The sequence below is a fragment of the Spermophilus citellus genome, assembly GCF_964194105.1.
Source record: "Spermophilus citellus genome assembly, chromosome: 11".
Classification (NCBI taxonomy): Eukaryota; Metazoa; Chordata; class Mammalia; order Rodentia; family Sciuridae; genus Spermophilus; species Spermophilus citellus.
Window position 1 is genome coordinate 56428928 of NC_138192.1, and position 18353 is coordinate 56447280.

The following is an 18353-nucleotide window of genomic DNA, read 5'->3' on the forward strand; positions in this document are numbered from 1 at the left end:
GAGGTAGAAGTGACTGACATTGTGGGGAGAAGGCAGGAAGCACATCAATAAAGGGGAAAACCATATTATGGCTTTAGTTGATCATAACAATGAATTCACGGTCCGCAGCCCTAACTCATGCCTGATAGAAGCTTAACTAATACAAGTGTTTTCTCTGTAAGGTACTCCACAGTCTGGTCCAAAGCATCCTTGGGGCAAAACTCCACGTAGAGCCATAGCAGTGATTCCTTCAAAGTAACTAGAGAGGAGTCAAGAGTTCCCTTAATATAATAAAGCCAAACAAAACTCCAGCTCTCTCCAGGGATCAAAGGGTGGACTCATCTATTGTCTTCAGTCTGGATAGAAAATTCCTATCTTGCCCCAGCATCAGAACAGAATTCTGATACTCTCACCCAAAATGGTATTGTGAAACAATGAACCCTGCATCGGTCATACATCTGTCCATTTGAGGAGCCCTTTCTCTCGTATGAAAGGTGTTTTGCAGTATCTAGCATGGCCTTCCTTGCTTCCTGTTACAGAAAAGGGCCTAAAGCAAAACCACATGGTCTTATTATATTGATTGGGAACTACATCATACTTTCTACTATGACTGACAGGAATGGGGGGAATTGCTACTATTTGCCACAAAGAGCCAAGCCCTAGCCTGAAGACTCCATCTTGTTATTACAAAATTGTATGACATCACAGTTATTATCCCCAATACATAGATGTGGAAACTGAATGCCCAAAGTCACAGTAAGTAGTGTTGCTAACAGTCAGTCTCAGACTTATCAAGCTATATAACCCTGTTCTCGGTTGCTACACAGTAATACCACCACACAGACATCATCCTGACACACAGGACTGCCAGTAAGGAAGCCATGCTTACTAGCTCAGGGAACAATCAAAAGAAACTATTCTTACCTGAAAATACACATTAAGTAAAAACAGAAAAGGTTGAATACCTTTCAGAAAATACATGCTGAAAATGGAAAAGAAGAGGAATATAAGATTAAATGTTACAGTGAGATTTCAAGGTAGGACGATCAACACCAGTGAATCACTTTGATCCTCCCAAATACCACTGATCATTTCAGCACATTTATTTTCCAGTGGTGTTCAGGATGAACTAAAGGCACCGGGCTGGGTAGAGCCAAGACAGGAAGACCAGTTAGAAGGACACTGCAATAACCCAAGCATGAGCTAATGAGAGTCATAGAGATTGGAAAAGAAGGGGTGGTCTGAAGATAAAATTCAAAATGCCTGCTATGTAGAGATGAAGGAAGGAAAATATATAGGTTTCACTCTAAGAGTCAGCCTGTATAAAAGGAAGAAGGATAAGAAATTTTAACCAACTTTATAGACAATCCATAAATACCCATCTTCATCAGAAGGAAGTTGCTCCTCCTGACCTTCGTATGCATCCCTTGGAAATGCTGAGCTCCTTTATTCCTCTCATGAAATCACCTATTATTTATTTCAGGCAGCTTTCTCAAAAAAGGGGGGAGGGGGGACATACTATATAATGCTCTATATTCCTCCTCCCATCCACCTCTAGAATTCCCTATTCTTTTAAGTCAACACTTTTATAGCACTGAATCGGTAAAATACTTACTAGGCTAATTTCCTCCAATATTAAATCTCATTAAAAAACATCAAAAGGATGTATATTCCACCCCTCTTGCTTTTGTCAGCATTACTTGAAATGTGTTAACTAGAGGACAGTCTCAACAGACTTACTTACACCTGCTATACACTATTTTCTTTTTCTTTTTTTTTTTTTCTTGGTTCTTCTTAGTTATACATGACAGTAGAATCCATTCTAATTCTCACACAGTATTTTCTACTAGTAAAATGTTTTAAGGTACCAAGCATTAATGGGTAGACTCCTTATCAACCTTAAGAATTCCTGGGTGACCTCTTAATACCTGAAAATAACCAGATACCAGAGTCGACAGACCCAGAGATTCTCCATAATTATCAAATATCTTTTTGTTTCCCTGTGCAACCTAGTCAAGAGATAGACAAAGTGGAGAGAAGCACCCCAGGTACGTCCAGGAAAGACACCCTGTGCCTTTCCACCAGCAGCAATTACTGACCAACCTGCTTGACAAGACTATAAAAGAGGCATATCAAACTTGAGTTTGTCTTTCTAGAGATAATTTCTTACATTGGAGAAAACAGTACTAGAAAAAATGTAAACCCATCCTAAAAAGGGAAAAAAAATTAAAATTAACAATATTATGATGATGATAAGTTAGACTATATAGCACAAAAGAGACAGAAAATACTTGGACCCAATAAACACCCATTTATTAAATGCTTATTAAGTGCCAACCCCTGTGTTAAGTTCTATGGATATTAAAAAAATAATTCATATATTTCACAAGTATTCGCATATATTCACAAGTACAAATGCCTACTATATGCCAGCTGCTCTGTTATAAACTGGGGATGAACAAAAGAGAAAAAGAAGTTTCTGCCCTAAAGGATAAGGGTGATATAGGAGTATACATCAGAGACCCACACCCAAAATCATCTTTTTTGAAAAAAAGTCAGGTTTATTCATTTCCTAGGGCTGCCATACAAATTACTACAAACTGGTGTCTTAAAGCAACAGAAATATATTCTCTCACAGTTCCCTGAAGGCTAGTGCCGCAGTCTTGGCTGGGCACAGAATCACGAGCCACCACACAGCTTTGTAGATTCAAACAGCAAATCTTTATTCCCGAACTCACACCGGCCTCCACACACGTTCTGGGGCAATCCCAGTTCTGCTGCCACCCAATTCACCTACTACACAAGGCTTTTTTCCCAAAATGCTCTCTGAATCTCACGAGAACTCAACGGGAGCTCAGGTAGCAGGAACGCCCTATTTTCAGCAGCAATAATCCTCAACATCGAACTTCCCTAAAACCCAAGGTCTTAAACTGGGAACGCCCTAAACCCAAGGACTGGGATACTATACTTCCTCAAACTGCAGGATACACCCTAATCCTGGATCCACCCTCGTCCTTGAGTAGGGTCATCTTTCTCAAACACACATGCAAGGTCACAGCAAATTTAACATGGGGTACGCTGGCAAGGAAATCGATGCGTCATTCCTACTTGGTAATGGCCCTCAGCAGCTAGAATTATAAAATCAATGTCAGCAGGGCCATATTGTTTGTGAAGGCTCCAGGGAAACCTTCCCTTGCCTCCTGCCACTCCTGGTGGCTCCCGGCAACCCTTGCAGATCCTTGGCTATAGTTGTATCACTCCTCTCTCTGCCACTAACTTGGTCTGTTCAGGCTGCTATAACAAAATACTAGTCTAGGTTGCTTATAAACAACAGAAATTTATTGCTCACACTTCCGGAGGCTAGAAATCCAAGATCAAATAACTAGTAGGTTTGCTCTCTGGTAAGGGCTTGCACATGGTGATCCCAGTGAGCCTGCATTGAATCAAAGATTATTTTCATGCAGTTCACCTTGCCAGGCTTTCAACTTGCTTGAGACCCATAACCTCTTTCTTCTTTCCTGTTTCTCCCTTTAGAACAGGATTATCTGTCTTATCCCCTTCCCAACATTATAGTTTGGAAGCCCAAAACTTGTTAGCTTCATACATGGGCAAGATTTTTGCACAGATTGAATTGCACCCAAGTCTCACCAGTATCTGATTCAGGTGATATTTAGATGAAACTTTGGTTATTAGACTATTAGAGCTAATGCCAGAATCAGTTCATGTCTGGGGCTGTTGGGATAGAATAAAGGTATTTGGCACTTAACAATGACATGAATTTTGGAGGGCCAGGGATAGAATGCTATGAATTAAATATTTGTGTGCCTTCAAAATTCATCTGTGGAAACTCTAATCCCTGATGTGATGATAATTGAAGGTAGGGCCTTCAGGAGATAATTAAGACATGAAAGTATAGCATGATGGAGAAGAGCCCCTCTAAGAGAGATGTTTCCTCTCTTCAGGAATGGAGTTCTCCTCAGGATCCAACCATGCCTTCCCTCTGTTCTCAGATTCCAGCCCCTCAGTCTCTAAAACTGTAAGAAATAAGCATCTATTGTTTAAGTCACCCGGCAATTTTCGTTATAGCTGTCTGAACTGGCTGAATAGCTCTTTTTACTCTGTTGATTGTGTCCTTTGATGCACAAAAATGTTTTTAAATTTGATGCAGTGCCATCTGTCAGTTTTTGCTTTTGTTACCTATATTTTTGGTGTCAAAAATACACTATTTAAGGAAATGGAAATTATTTACACATTTAGAATTTAGATGACGAAGGAAAATGAAGGGACATTTTTCTTATTCTTTTTCTACTGACACAATAGTTTGAACGATTATAATCACGTTGTTTAGTTTGAGATGAGCAACTAGGAAGATCTATGCAGTGGCCCAGATACTTAAAATCAATTTAATCTGAAGTTAAATTTAAGGAAGTTAAAGACTTTGAAATAAATCATTGTGGCTTTTTCTTTTTTCTTTTTTTATTTTATAATTATATCATCAAAGTAGTAGCATTTGAATAAGATCACAGACGTTAAGAATACAGATGTAGACTTAACAATTGTTCAACTTACAATTTAATTTTTCTACAAATTTTTACTTTACATTGGCATAAAATTGATATGCATTCAGTAAAACTATATTTTGAATTTTGATTTTCTAACTAACAATATTCAGTGCCATATTTTCAAGTGATACTGGGCAGCTGTGGTGAGTCACAGATCCCAGTTGGCCATGTGATCACGAAGGCAAATCTTCAGTGTGCTGTGTTTCTACACAGGATGTTCAGTGAGTTCCATGTATTAAACACATTTTAGACTTACAATATTTTCAACTTATATAGCTTATCTGGGTATAATCCCATGTAAGAAAAGGAGCATGTAAATAGCAATTGTAGATTTCATTCAAAATTCCTAACTTAACAGGAGAACTAACATTTTATAAAAGCACATAAGCTAAATAAGTAATAGCAGAACTGCCTCACCTATCCAGCAAACTTATAAAAATGGAATTCAGAAATATATATAGTAATATAATATATATATATGATACATATATGTGATATATATAATACCTCCATTAAAAATACTTTCCAAGTAGTTTCCCAAGTTTTTTGATATCATTCTAATTCTATGAGTAAATACAGACTTGGTAACTATTAACAAATTGCCAACAGGCATAATGATCATCCAAACTCCCATGTGTTCAGGCTACTTCTTTTCTAATAATTTGGATTTCCAGAGAATATGAGATTTCTTGGAAGTTTAGTTTTTCCAAAGTTTTATTTAGATATTATCTTTGTAATCAGATAGACTAGGTTCCCATTCCTAGGTTCCCAGTCTCATTTCTTGTTAGCTGAATAAATTCACAAGAGTTTTAATTTCCCCAAATCCTAGTTTCTTCCCCTACAACATAAGGATAGTAATGCTCACAAAGAAAGATGGTGACCAAAGGTGAAATGTGAGCTAGATAGAGTGGTACAGGTATAGTCACTACTCGGTAAGGGAAGGGCACTATTAACATCTATGACTGAGATTTTATTAACTAACCTTTTGCCCTATTAATTTCATGACCTCTTTTTTAAATAGGTAAGTGTCAGGAGAAGAACCTATAATGTCAATGTGTGTCTTATGAAAATTAATCAGAACCCTAAGGTGTCTTGATTGTAGTTGTTCACATGCCCGTTCAATATTTCTCTTCTCTCTATTTCCCTTTCCTTCCAAAATAAATGTCTCTTTCCTAAGCTCAGAGTGAAGAGCCTGGACCCATTCCTCAATGAGCTCCTTTACGTACCGTGCACTGTTTGGCCCAGAATCACCTTGAGCACTTGCTAGACAAATGGTGGTGACGTCACCATCCACCCTCTCCTGACTTAGAATATTAAATTTGTTCAGTGTGAATTCATAAAACTCACACTTCCATTTCAGGTAAAGGAAAACATCTGTGTCCATCACAAGCATTTCTGGGCTTCTAACAGTTTCAGGTACTAAGGGCCTGAGCGTCTCCACCAAGTTATCACTTCTCTGTAGACTCTTTTCGGGGCTTTGTCTGTTCTGTTTTCTCCCTTCAGTCATAAAATTCCTGTTTTTTTCTAAAAGAGAACTTGCTTTTGATAGCAAAGACTCTTTGAGCTTCTTGATAGCCAGAAAGGGTCCTTCCACAGAGATTCTTCCTCCAGGTCCCAAGGGACTGAAATTTAAAGTTGGGATTTTCTTTTTCAGGTCTATTACCAGGCTTTCCAGTATAATTTGACCACGAAAAACAGAAAGATCAAGGGTAGCTTTCACAGAGCTGAAGACCTAAAATTAAAAAGAAAAATTAAAATAGCACTGCCTACTGAGGCAAAAAAAAAAAAAACATAAACAAATTCATTTTTTAACCAACTTCTTATCGTGCAGTCACTTTAAATCAGACTCTAATGGCCAAACCCAGACTTCCTGGCTTCTCACACCCAGGCAGCCCATCTGTGGTACCCAGGCGGTTCAGTTTGAGATTCACAGTCCCTTGTTACATACCCTAAAACAGAGGCAGTCACATCATTTTCAGAAGCAAATTGCTATTTTGAAACAAAGTCTCAAGCAACACATAGGTGTAAACTGTTCTGGTTCTGCTCCAGAAGTCCCTCTAGAGTCATCCCCACCCTTCCCTTCCAGTTTGAAGTTCATCACATGGTTACAGAGAATGCCAGGTTTCTTGCAGAATATGGTTTATAAACCAACTCTTGAAATATTTCACTTTTCCTCTTATTTCTACCCTTCCTGCCCTTTCAAAACTCCCTTTTAGTGTGCATCTTAATTTTTTATCCAAAATAAATCTCTAGGTAGGTACCTGATGTTATCTATAACAACCCAAAAGCTCACTGTCACTTTAAAAGCATTAAGTAGGAACAGAGAAATATAAAAGCAAAAACTTCAAGAAGCAGGTTTGGTCTTTTGTACTGACATGACTCAGGTTAGAGAGCTGAATCATGAGGTGAGAGCACTGTGTGTCTCTACACAGGAAAGACTTCACAGGACAAACGGGACCCAGAACTCCCAGCACACCCTCAGCTCACACCTTACCTTTTCACTAAAGTGAGAGACTGTGAGTTGAGCATGTACTGTCTTTTGAATTGCTAGATGGTGTTTCTTTTGTCTGACAACATTCTCTGCAACTAAGTGGAAACATTAACATCAAAAGTGATTGTGGCATAACACTAATAATTACTTTAACTCCTAAAAGTAGAGAAACTTGATTCTGTTATTTAGAAAGTCTGAGTTTTTCCTATATTTTTCCTCTAAATCCAACATTCAAATAACTTTTTCCTTGCATTTTCACATATTAAAGTTAATTTCATGTATTAATATATTCTTAATCATATTTCTTTGAAAACACACATAGGCCAGGCACAGCAACTCAGGAGGCTGAGGAAGTTCAAGGCCAACCTCAGCAACTTAGCAAAGCCCTAAGCAACTTAGCAAGACCCTGTCTCAAAATAAAAAATAAAAAAGGCTGGAGAAGTAGCTCAGTGGTAAAGCAGGGTTAAATTCTCTGGGTTAAATTCCCAATTAACCCCGGGTTAAACTCCCAATGCCAAAACACACACACACACACACACACACACACACACACACACAGTACATACATGAATAGAAAACAGAAACCCAAGAGTAAATCCCCCACTCTGCTAATACTGGTCACATAAACTCTCAGTCTGTGAATCCAGGGTTCCACACTGTCCTGGTTTTCCTCCTAATTCACTGGCTCCTTTGCTAATTCTCCATCTTTTCCCACTCTCTAGATGTTAGAAAGCCCCAGACCTCAGTCCTCAAACTTCTTTGCTAACCTATGTCTACCTCCTAGTCAATTCAACACTTCCCACAGCTTTAGACACCAACCCTATATGCATTGCTTCCAAAATTTTATCTCTGCTCCATTATCTTAATAGGTGCCTCAATGACCCAAAATCAACTTGATATTTATACCCCTCCTGAACATACTCCATTCAATCTTCCCAACTCAAAAATTCACAAATACCCACGAGTGCCCATCAGCTGCCCTACTGCACCTCTCCAAGGCAGCAATGACTAGTATCTCCTGTTCCTCAGCAACCAATTTGACCATCTGAGAAAAGGTGTCAATCCTTTGCTCAGAACTGAATCCTCTACCAGAATAAAATCTAGACACCTTGCCTTGACCCATAGCTGCTTAGCAAAAACTGGCCCCAGCTCCCAGTCTAACCACATCTATTGTACACACACACACACACACACACACAGCCCAATCTCATAAAACTCCAGCCACACAGCCCTCCTTGGTGTTCCTCTAAACATCCAGCATGTTTCCCCTGTGGAATTTCTACCTGTCTTTCACCTAGTCTTAAATGTTTTTCCCATTTATCTGCATGATTCATTCTCTTACTTCATTCAGGTCCCTGCTCAAATGTCACCTAAACATATGACATCAGGGCTGTGGATATAGCTCAGCAGTAGAGCACTTACCTAGCATGTACAAGGCGTTGGGTTTGATTCCCAGCACCACCAAATTATATATTCTTTTTAAAAGTGTTTTCCTATTTAAATAGCACCATCCATCATGTTTTCTTTCTCTTCTCCCGTATACTTTTTCATAGCAAGTTAGTGTCCTCTGCAGACCCAACTGTATCTATCCCCTATGTCAGGGATGGGGCTAGGGAACAGGATGGCTCCATCTTATCTCAGATCCAAACTGTATTTCTCAATTCAATTTGGCAAGTAATAAAGCAGATACTATGTTAGAATATCCATATGATAGTTTGAACACAGAACAGCAGAGGGTATAATTGTATTGTTGAAGCCACCTTAAAGTCCCAAAGTAGTTATCTTGTTTGTGGAATTATATATCATTTAAGCAGGGGGATTTTCTAAATTTTTCTGCATTTTGCAAGTTTTCTATGAAACTTTTATCCCAAGATACATTTAAAGTATAGGAAAAAAAGAAGTTTTCAAAAATTTGCCAGTTACTAAGAGTTTTCAAAAATTTACCAGTTACTTTTTATCATGAGTCATTTTCATACATTTCTGCTCATATAATGTTGGCCAGTTTCAGAATAGAATAATTTTAAATCTACTTCAAATGTTATTAATTCCATGAATCATTTCAACAAAATCTAATTTTAATTTCACTAAGTATTTCTCAAATTATAAAACTTTGATTTGGAAATACCTTTCTTTTCTTTGAATATTACATATGCAACTCCTTTGGTTCTTGTTGGATATATCACATCTTCAATATCTCCACCCTCATTTTTAATGTCTCGGAAGTAACTCTCCACTAATGTAGTCAGCAACTGATCACTCAAAAGGCCAACAGGAAGACCAGCAACGACAATGGTTCTTTCAGGAGCTCTCGATTTCTTGACATTCGAAACTGATGCCTGTAAGAGAAAAAGTAGAATACTATTTAAAAATACAAGCTCTACTCAATGAAGAGTGGGATCACATAAAGTTAAAAAAAAAAAAGTGGGAGGAAGGAGGGAAGGCAAAGGAAAGAACTGGTGCATAGAGTTGACCAAATTATGCCATGTGCATGCATGATTGTATCACAATGCATTCCAACTTATATATAATGGTAATGCACCAAATAGAAAATAAATACATACAAGGAAGACCAATAGAGTAGAGGAAGAAGATGATAGTGCTGGGGACTGAGATGGAGAAAACTATGCTCTAAGCACTTATGAATATGTCAAAAGGAGCCCCACTATTATATATGACTACAATGCACTAAAAATGTTTAAATTAAAAAGTTTTTAGCCAGGTGTGGTGGCCCACACCTGTAATCCCAGCAACTTGGGAGGTTAAGGCGGGAGCATTGTGAGTTTAAAGCCAGCCTCATCAACTTAGTGAGGGCCTGGGCAACATAGCGAGACCTTGTCCGAAAATAAAACAGGAAAAGGGCTGAGGATGTGGCTTAGTGGTAAAGCACCCCTGGGTTCAATCCCTGGTACAAGGGGCAAAAAAAAAAGGTTTTTAAAAAATAAAAAGAATTTTTAAAAAGCCAAAAGGAAGACCAGCGACTACAATAATTCTTTCAGAAGATTTGTATTTCTTGAAAGTCAAAGCTAATGCTTATAAGAGAAACAGTTATATTATGAATATATTTTAAAATATACTTAATGAAAGTACCATCACATAAAATAGAAGACAATATATTACTCAATAAAGGCAACAGTGTAACTAGTAGATACTTTTTAAAAAGGGAATAGATCTTTGCTTTATAACCATCTACTAACATAAATTATAGCCAAATTTGAAAGCTAAATGTAAAAATGATCCCTTTATTTTTTTAATAAGTGGAAATGTTGATTAATTGTTCATTTTAGGAAAGCCTAAAAATAATTTAAAAGGAAATATAAATTTCGAAAATTAAAATGTAAAATAAGATAATCAAATAGTCACAAAATACAGTAATGTGGAAGTGACTGTATTTTTTATGGATTGTAGATTCCAAAGTAAATAAGCTAGTAAAAAATACATCCCTTTTATTATCAGAATCAGGGGGAAATTACCATTAAAAAAACAAAACCCCAGGAGTAACATGGATTCTGTGGTGGAGTAAATCCCACCTTGCAGATGTATCTGAAATTAAATCCAGCCTTAAAAAGAGTGCATGCTTTTGTAGCCACAGGGCTGGGCACAGAGTACCAACTGTGCTGGGTTCACTCTCTTTGAATTTCTTGAATTATCCACATAATGCCCTCATTTGCTCCCCAATCCCATTTAGGGAAGTAGATTTGTGAACTTCTCCCAATGCTTACACAGTTAGTCCAGCCTGTGCAACAAAAGAATTACCTGAGGGTGGACAGGATGGCCCAAGGGCCTGAACAATGGTGAACAGACCACTCAGGAGCTCAGGACTCTCAGTCCACAGGACTCTGTACTTACAATCCGATTCCACAGGGATTGGCAAACTACTTCTGTCCTCCCCAGAGGTAAGAAAAGAGCTTAAGCACACAAACAGTGTCCTGTCCATCCCAAGAACTCCTTAAGATGAAAATAAAAGAATAAACTCAGTTACAATGAAGCAATCAATGTCAGAGATTTCAATAAATTTCTGAAAGACTGAAAAAACACAGAAGTATATGGAAGACTATGACAGAGAGCAGAAGCTAACCTGGAATAAGCAAATGGATGTTGCAGGGCCAATGGTGACAACAGGCACAGCAGAATCTCAGAAATGATAAAAGGTACCCATACAAGGCGTTGTTGAAAGGCTATTGGTTAAAAAAAAAAAAAAAAAAAAAAACTGCTCCAGTGTCTCCCATGTTACCAGCTCCTAACCTTTCTACACAGAACAAACTCTGACAAAGGCAGCTGGTACAGAACATGGTGGGAAATAGAATTATTTTACTGAAGAAGAAGGAAAAGAGTAAGAGCAAGGGGAAGAGGGGGGCAAGGGGGGATAGGAGGGAAAGGGGGAAGGGAGAGGGGGATGGGAAGGGGGGAACTAAATGAACACTCTAGAGAAAACTTGACCAGCCAGTGTGGACAAGTCCTCCTCCTGTTTCTGGCATTTAAAGAAGCCCCAGCCTAACGATCATAAACAAACTACCGTGTGGCAAGATTTTGAGTAAATTATAGCATACAAAAAGAAAAAGGGAAATCCATTTCATCCAGCCGCTAGAAACATTTTCCTGTACATAGAAAAGGAAAAATACACATGATATTGGACCAAAAAGAGAAAAAGTAATCACAGCATGCAATGAAGCCCCATTATAAACAGCAATTACTATTTACAATGCAGTATTATTGGTTTTTAATTTTTCAACTGAACTTGCTGTCTTCAAAATATCAAAGACTTAAATAATGGTTACAGAATAAAATGAAAATACACAACTCTGTCAATGCAGAGGTAACAGCAGTTGAGAAAAAAAATTTTAAAAATCTCCTACATTGAAGAGAATCATGTAATAGTACTCCCATTTTAAGTCCTTTACAGAAGTTACAAAAATAATCCATAGAAGAAGAAAAAGAAGAATAAAAAATAATATTACATTACTTTCAGACTTAAAAGGCAAAGAAAGAAGTCAGAAGTTACCTGAATGAGATCCTTATTTATCATAGTAGGATTTGACAGAATCCTACTATGATTAAGTCAATGATTAAGTCAATGTTGACTGCCCCAGCATATGCACCCAACGCATCTCTGGTATTCAGCTGGCAGCTTGTGAAATAAAGTAGCAAAATGTACCTGTCTGATGAAGTGATTTTAATTCACTTTAAATCAGGTGCATCTGAATGCACCTGAATTTTTTAGAATATATACTATTTTGTCAATTAGTTAATCAGTTAGCAAATACTGTATTATTAAATATGTGCTCCATGCCTGGCAATATGCTGAGTTTCAGAAATAATGATATATACAAAGAAATAAAATTTGTCCCTTGTCCTGAAATTCAGTTCCCCCACAAGAATGTAAATCGTTATGTATAGGCTTTAGGATTAATATAAAAAACGGGGGAGGTGGGAAGGGTCTATACATGAAAGAGGAGGCAGACACATAAATAAATCTTTTCAAAAGAGCTTGGTATTCATGAAAGAAGTAGATCTATTTATTGCTTTAAGGAGGAAGCAGTCCAACACACTATTTTAGAAGGACACAGACCATCCACAATAAAATCCTAAAATTACAATAAATGCCATCCAAAATTAGAAAGCAAGATTAATTAATTCTGGCTAACGGAGTCTGAAAAAGGTTCCACAAAAGAGAGGTCTTTAAGGCTGAGGTCAAATTTGAATTGATGAGACAAAGATACCAAGAAAAAGCTGGGCAAGGGGGGAGGCATGAAACTGGCTCATGTTGATACATATATAGAACAAAGGGAATGTCTCCAGAAAATAAAATGAGAAAAACTCTATTGGCTATTTGTTTTAGGAGATACTTTTATGGATGAAAATCATTTATCTAGATTGTACAATGAAACAGCAAAAATATACCAGATGGTAAGTGTGCCTATAGGCAACCTATTCCCAAGTGGTACAATGCAATTTCCCCAAGACAATTCTCCCTTACAAGAGAGAGAGAGAAAAAAAAATGACTGAATAGATTTTTTTAGATTTTTCAGAAAACTCTATTTCTTGAGATTTGTAATGATGACATCCTGCTCTAACAACCCCCACCAGCCTCAGTGTGTCAGTGGATAGAGAATTAATTTCTTTTTTGCTCTGCATCAATGTCAAAGAAAATTTATCAATCACTTTAAATTCAAAAAATCACTCTACCTCTATGCCCTCATCAATACTAATACCATATTTCTTCATCCAAATGTCTGTACATAATTTAATCAAAAGAACTTTCTGAGCTGGTATTTTTAGGAGAGAAAAACAAAAGAGTTTTGTTTTCTAACAATTTAAATTTTTTTATAAATTATCTTGTGATTTATTTCAATGACCTGCCAGGATTCTTCCTTAACTTTCTTTCATATGTCTGAGAAAGTATTGCTAACATATATAATTCTGCTGGGGACAGTTATGAACAATGAGAATAACTAAGCTCTTCTATCCACGATTAGGGAGGAAAAAAAATAATCTGGAGAAAGAAATTCCTCCCAAGGATTTTGAAACAAGAACAGCACTGAAATCAAGAGACATTAAGATGGCACTTTTTCCCATATCAACGTTATCTTTTAAGAAACTTTTGGCCGTCAGGATCCAAAAAGGTATAAAGACAAACTATTTTTTTTTTTTAAAGTAAGGGACTAGGAAATAATTGGAAGATTCATTCGCTGCGTTTACTTAGATTTCTTTTCTCAAAATCAGTTATTTATTTTCAATGACTATACCTTTACTCTCACCAGGTAAACAAAAGCACATTTGCATCTCACAACTGCTTTTACATTACCAGGACTCAGGGATTTCAGATCAGAAAGTAAAGGCTCTGCCACAGTTTCAAATGCTTGTTAGAGAAACACACACACACACACACACACACACACACACACTCTCACTCAGTCTTGAATTTGCTGTCTGTTGTTCCTAGCCAGCACAGATGGTGAAAACACTGAGCCCTTTGTGTCTCTGGATAAAGAACTAAGACCACAAAACCACAAAAGCGAATTCGCACCAGGACAGACTTCAGGATGCCTCCCTAACTTGTGTCCTTGGTTGAATCCATTCTTAACTAGCTCTTTTCCAAAAGAAGCTGTAACCTCCATTTCTGGGTAATCTGTCCACTTTTGCTCGCCCCCAACCCCCACCCCCTAATCGTGGGAGGACAACAGTTTGATCCCTACAGCGTGCAAAGCAACTCCTCCACGAAACAGCGGTGCGGGGCAGTGGGCGCAGGAGGTCGCAGTCCGTGCCTGGGCCCTTCCTCTCGCAGCCCGAGGTTAATTCCAGTAACGCGCAGCGTCGCAGCAGGGGCAGGTGCAGAGATCGCGCCTGGGGTTGACCGGCGGCGGGGATTGGTGGCTCTTGGCCGCCCCAGGGCCTCCAGAGCGTCGCCTCGCCCAGCCCCGCACCCTGGACCTGCCCAAGGGATTCTGCGCCCACTTGGGGGACCTAGGCGACGGCATGGGCACTCCCCTGCACCACAAAACCCAAAGAAAAATGACTTGCCATGGTGGAGGAGAGACTCGCCCTTGGCGGCCGCGAGGAAGCCACAAACCCAGCGGAGCGCGGGCGGTGCAGAGGGCCCGGCAAGCTGGTTTTGGTTTCGTTTTTTTGTTCCCGCTCACTTGGAGACAATACAGAAAAAGGACGGCCTTTCCATCCCACATGGCTGCTCTGTAGCGGGTGGCCTCTAGGTGGGAGCCTGGACTTGGAAGGGCCGCTGGCACCAGACCAGACATCCTCCGTAGTTTTGCAACTTTTGAAAGCACGCTTTCAAAGACAGGCCCGGAGATTCCCTGGCAGAAATTTAGGGATTCTCCCGGTAATACGTCAGTCCTGCGCTCAATGGACTCTGGATGCTCCTTCCGGAACCCTCAGTATTCCCCCTATAGTATTCCTGGGTGGTCTCTTCTCCCAGATTGGGGCCCCTGACAAATACACAGGATGAAAAGCATAGTCCCTGCCAATAGGGAGCTGACCACCTATATGCAAATGTAAAATGCCAACATAAATGCTGTCTATGAAAAATATTAAACTTTGCTGTAGAATTGGACTCAGGAAGTGCTGGATTTCTGAGTCTGGCTCTTGGGGCAAAGGGAATCCACATATGTAACAAGTTCAAAGTAAAATTAAAGAGAACACGAAAAAGGCAAATGGATGGCCAATGTGAAGATGCTTGGTCTTATCCATAATAAAGACATACACATTGAAATCACAACGCAATACCATTTTTCCCAGCGTTAGCCGGTCTGTAAAGAACATCAATGTTGTTGCAAGTCATGGGAACATTTTGAAGGATTTTGACCCCTATAGAGGGATCTCAGACCACAGCACTCCAACATGGCTCAGTATGCTGAGTACTTTAAATGAAGGACTTGGGTCAAAAGAGTCTCTTCCTGGGCCCTCCTGTATCCCTCCCCTTTTCTGCCCTTAGCCAATCAAAGAAACTGGAATTTCTCTTCTTCCAGGTGGGTGAAGGAAACTAGAATCCCCCTTCCAATAAACAAGCCATAGAACCTAGAAAGGTCACTCTACGCCTTCTCCCTGTTCCTTTGAGACCCTCGTTCTAGAGAAGTCCTCCCCTATACACAGGACGAAGGAATGCTACACAGGGAAGCCAAGAAGAATCTGAACCGGCCTTGCTGGGCCCCTGGTATTGGGCCAGTCTGTTATCATTAGATAATACCTTTGATGCAGTCACGTTTCTGCACAGCTGTCCTTCATCAACATAAGCATAAAAATAGTTTTCTCTGGGTCTTCAATTCTGAATGCTCCTGTCACATAAAACTTTGATTAAATAAATTATGCTTTTTCTCTTGATAACCTTGTTGTTGTTGTTATAGAAGTGTGACCTTTATGATGGCTTAGGAAAATGTAACACCTTCTCAATTCTACACTATGAACACGTAAAATGCAAGAAATAAAATGCACATATCCTTAGACTTAGCGATTCATTTTTAGTAGTAAACCTGAAGTGAAAGTAGCAAGTGATACTAAGATGTTGTATAAAATTTTTAATTGTATGTCTCTTGTTACACAGGTAATAATAATTTCTTTTAAAAATGGATCCACTCAATGAATGAAGCTCTCTATTGTACAGATGATGGTATCTCTACAAGACATGAGGCTATGAAGATTTTAAAACAGAATGAGGTAGATTTACACAAAATTTATAGTTTATCTCCATATTCATATATTCAGGTACCCATTTGAATGCCTAATAAGAATCTAAAATTTAATGATATAAAATGAAAAGCTGACAACACATGTAATAGTTAATGTGTCAATTTGACTGGGCTAGAGAATGCCCAGTAAAATGTTATTTCTAGGTATATCTGTGAATGTTTCTAGGAGAGAATGGCAATTGAATTGGAAAACTGAAGTAAAAAGGATCCACCCTCATGAATATGGATAGGCACCATCCAATCTGTTGAACATAAAGGGAGAAGATGGGTAAATACATTCTTCCTTTTGGAGCAGGAACATCCCTCCCCTGCTCTCAGACACTAGCAGTTGTGATTCTTGGGCCTTCAGACTCAGACTGGAATTACAGGACCAGCTTTTCCAGGACTCCAGCTTGCAAGTAGATCATGCAACTTCTCTTCATGAGCCAGTCCCTCATAAGAAATCTCTTTCTTAATATCTATGTATTTCCTAATGGTTCTGTTCCTCTGAAGAACCCTGACTAATACATATGGTCAAATAATTTTCAATAAGAGTATCAAGACCATTTAATGGGTGAAAGACGGTCTGAAGAAGCTGGGAGTATTGAAAATCTTAAAATCTTTGGTGCCAGAACTTAAATCTTAAAATCTATAATGGCACACACTTGTGATCCCAGAGATTCAGGAGACTGAGGCAAGAAGATCACAAGTTCAAAGCCAGCCTCAGCAACCAGCAAGACCCTGTCTCAAAAAAAAAAAAAAAAAAAAAAATATATATATATATATATATATATAAAATACTAAAAGGACAGGGTATATAGCTCAGTAATAAAGCACTCTTGAGTTCAATCCAGGTGGGTGGGGAGAGAGGGGATAAATATAAACTTTGGCTCCAAATATTGATTCCAGGAAGTGCACTGAGGGTTTCAGACTCCAGAAGAATACATTTTGAACACCCTTTCTAGAATTGGCCAAGAAGAATATTTGGAAAAAAAAAAAAAAAAGAATGTCCAGGAAATATTAAGACAATCAGCAAGAAAAGAATTTCCAGGGAATGAAATCAGGGCCGAAACCAAAATTCAATACATTACAGGTATGGTGCACACATCTACTCAATGAGATTTCAGAATTGCTTTGGCTTAGTGTCTCTCACTCTTTCCCTTTCCACGTGGGAGAGTTTATTGCACTTACCATTTTCAGTTCCATCACTGAATATTGGGTGTGTTGCAGTCTCTAGATACAGTTCAGACCTGATAGAGAAACTGCCATGTGTCACTGAGAGCTCACACTTTCTGAGTTTGATGTCTTGATTGGATGGAATTTGGGGTTCTATTCTTTCGGGGATGAGGTAAATATATTTTGTGTATGAAGAAGAATGAACCAAATGATAGTGATTCAAAGGACAAGGCAAACTATGCTGGTGATTATTCTGGCCCAGCCAAACCTGGTTCTCCTAACTTTACAAGGATTTTCTAGTCTCCTTATATCTGAATGGGGCTAGGTAACTATTTCTTGACTGAGATATGAGAAGAAATGACAAGGGTCAGTTTTGGATCACAGCATTTAATTAATAGTCCAAGTCTCTCCAGACTCTGCTTTTACCCAGCTCTGTGATTCTGGAGGTATATCTCAAGATGGGGCTTCCAAGCGATAAGGATACAGAGACTCCCCTGCCAAGTTGTACTAGACATTGTGCATGATGGGTAAAACTGGCTTCCCCCTTATCCTCAAACTCAGGATTGAACCCAGGCATGCTCTACCACTGAGCAACATCCCCAGGGTCCCCACCTTTGTCTTTTGGAGACAGAGTCTCACTAAATTGCTGACGCCAGCCTCAAACTTCCATTCCTCCTGCCTCATCCTCCTGAGTAGCTGGGATTACAGTTGTGCACCACCATGCCTGGCTAAACTTCTATTCTTTATAAATTATCAAGTCTGAGATTATCTATAATAGCAACAGATAACAGAATAAGACACTCTCGGGCTGGGGATGTGGCTCAAGCGGTAGCTCGCCTGGCATGCGTGCGGCCCGGGTTCGATCCTCAGCACCACATACCAACAAAGATGTTGTGTCCGCCGAGAACTAAAAAATAAATATTAAAAATTCTCTCTCTCCCTCTCTCTCTCTCTCTCTCTCTCTCTCTC

At 38.9% G+C, this 18353-nt stretch overlaps 1 protein-coding gene across 1 annotated transcript; it reads right to left on the reverse strand.

Moving 5' to 3' along the window:
• Window positions 1-4424: 4424 nt before the first annotated feature.
• Window positions 4425-17414, reverse strand: RBM43 (RNA binding motif protein 43; the record flags this gene model as incomplete). Its single annotated transcript, XM_081260626.1, has 5 exons — window positions 4425-6273; window positions 7036-7127; window positions 9158-9368; window positions 14551-14814; window positions 17400-17414. 5 exons carry the CDS (start codon window positions 17412-17414, stop codon window positions 5515-5517), a joined length of 1341 nt encoding a protein of 446 aa, XP_081116752.1. The 3' UTR covers window positions 4425-5514.
• Between the last annotated feature and the right edge of the window lie 939 nt (window positions 17415-18353).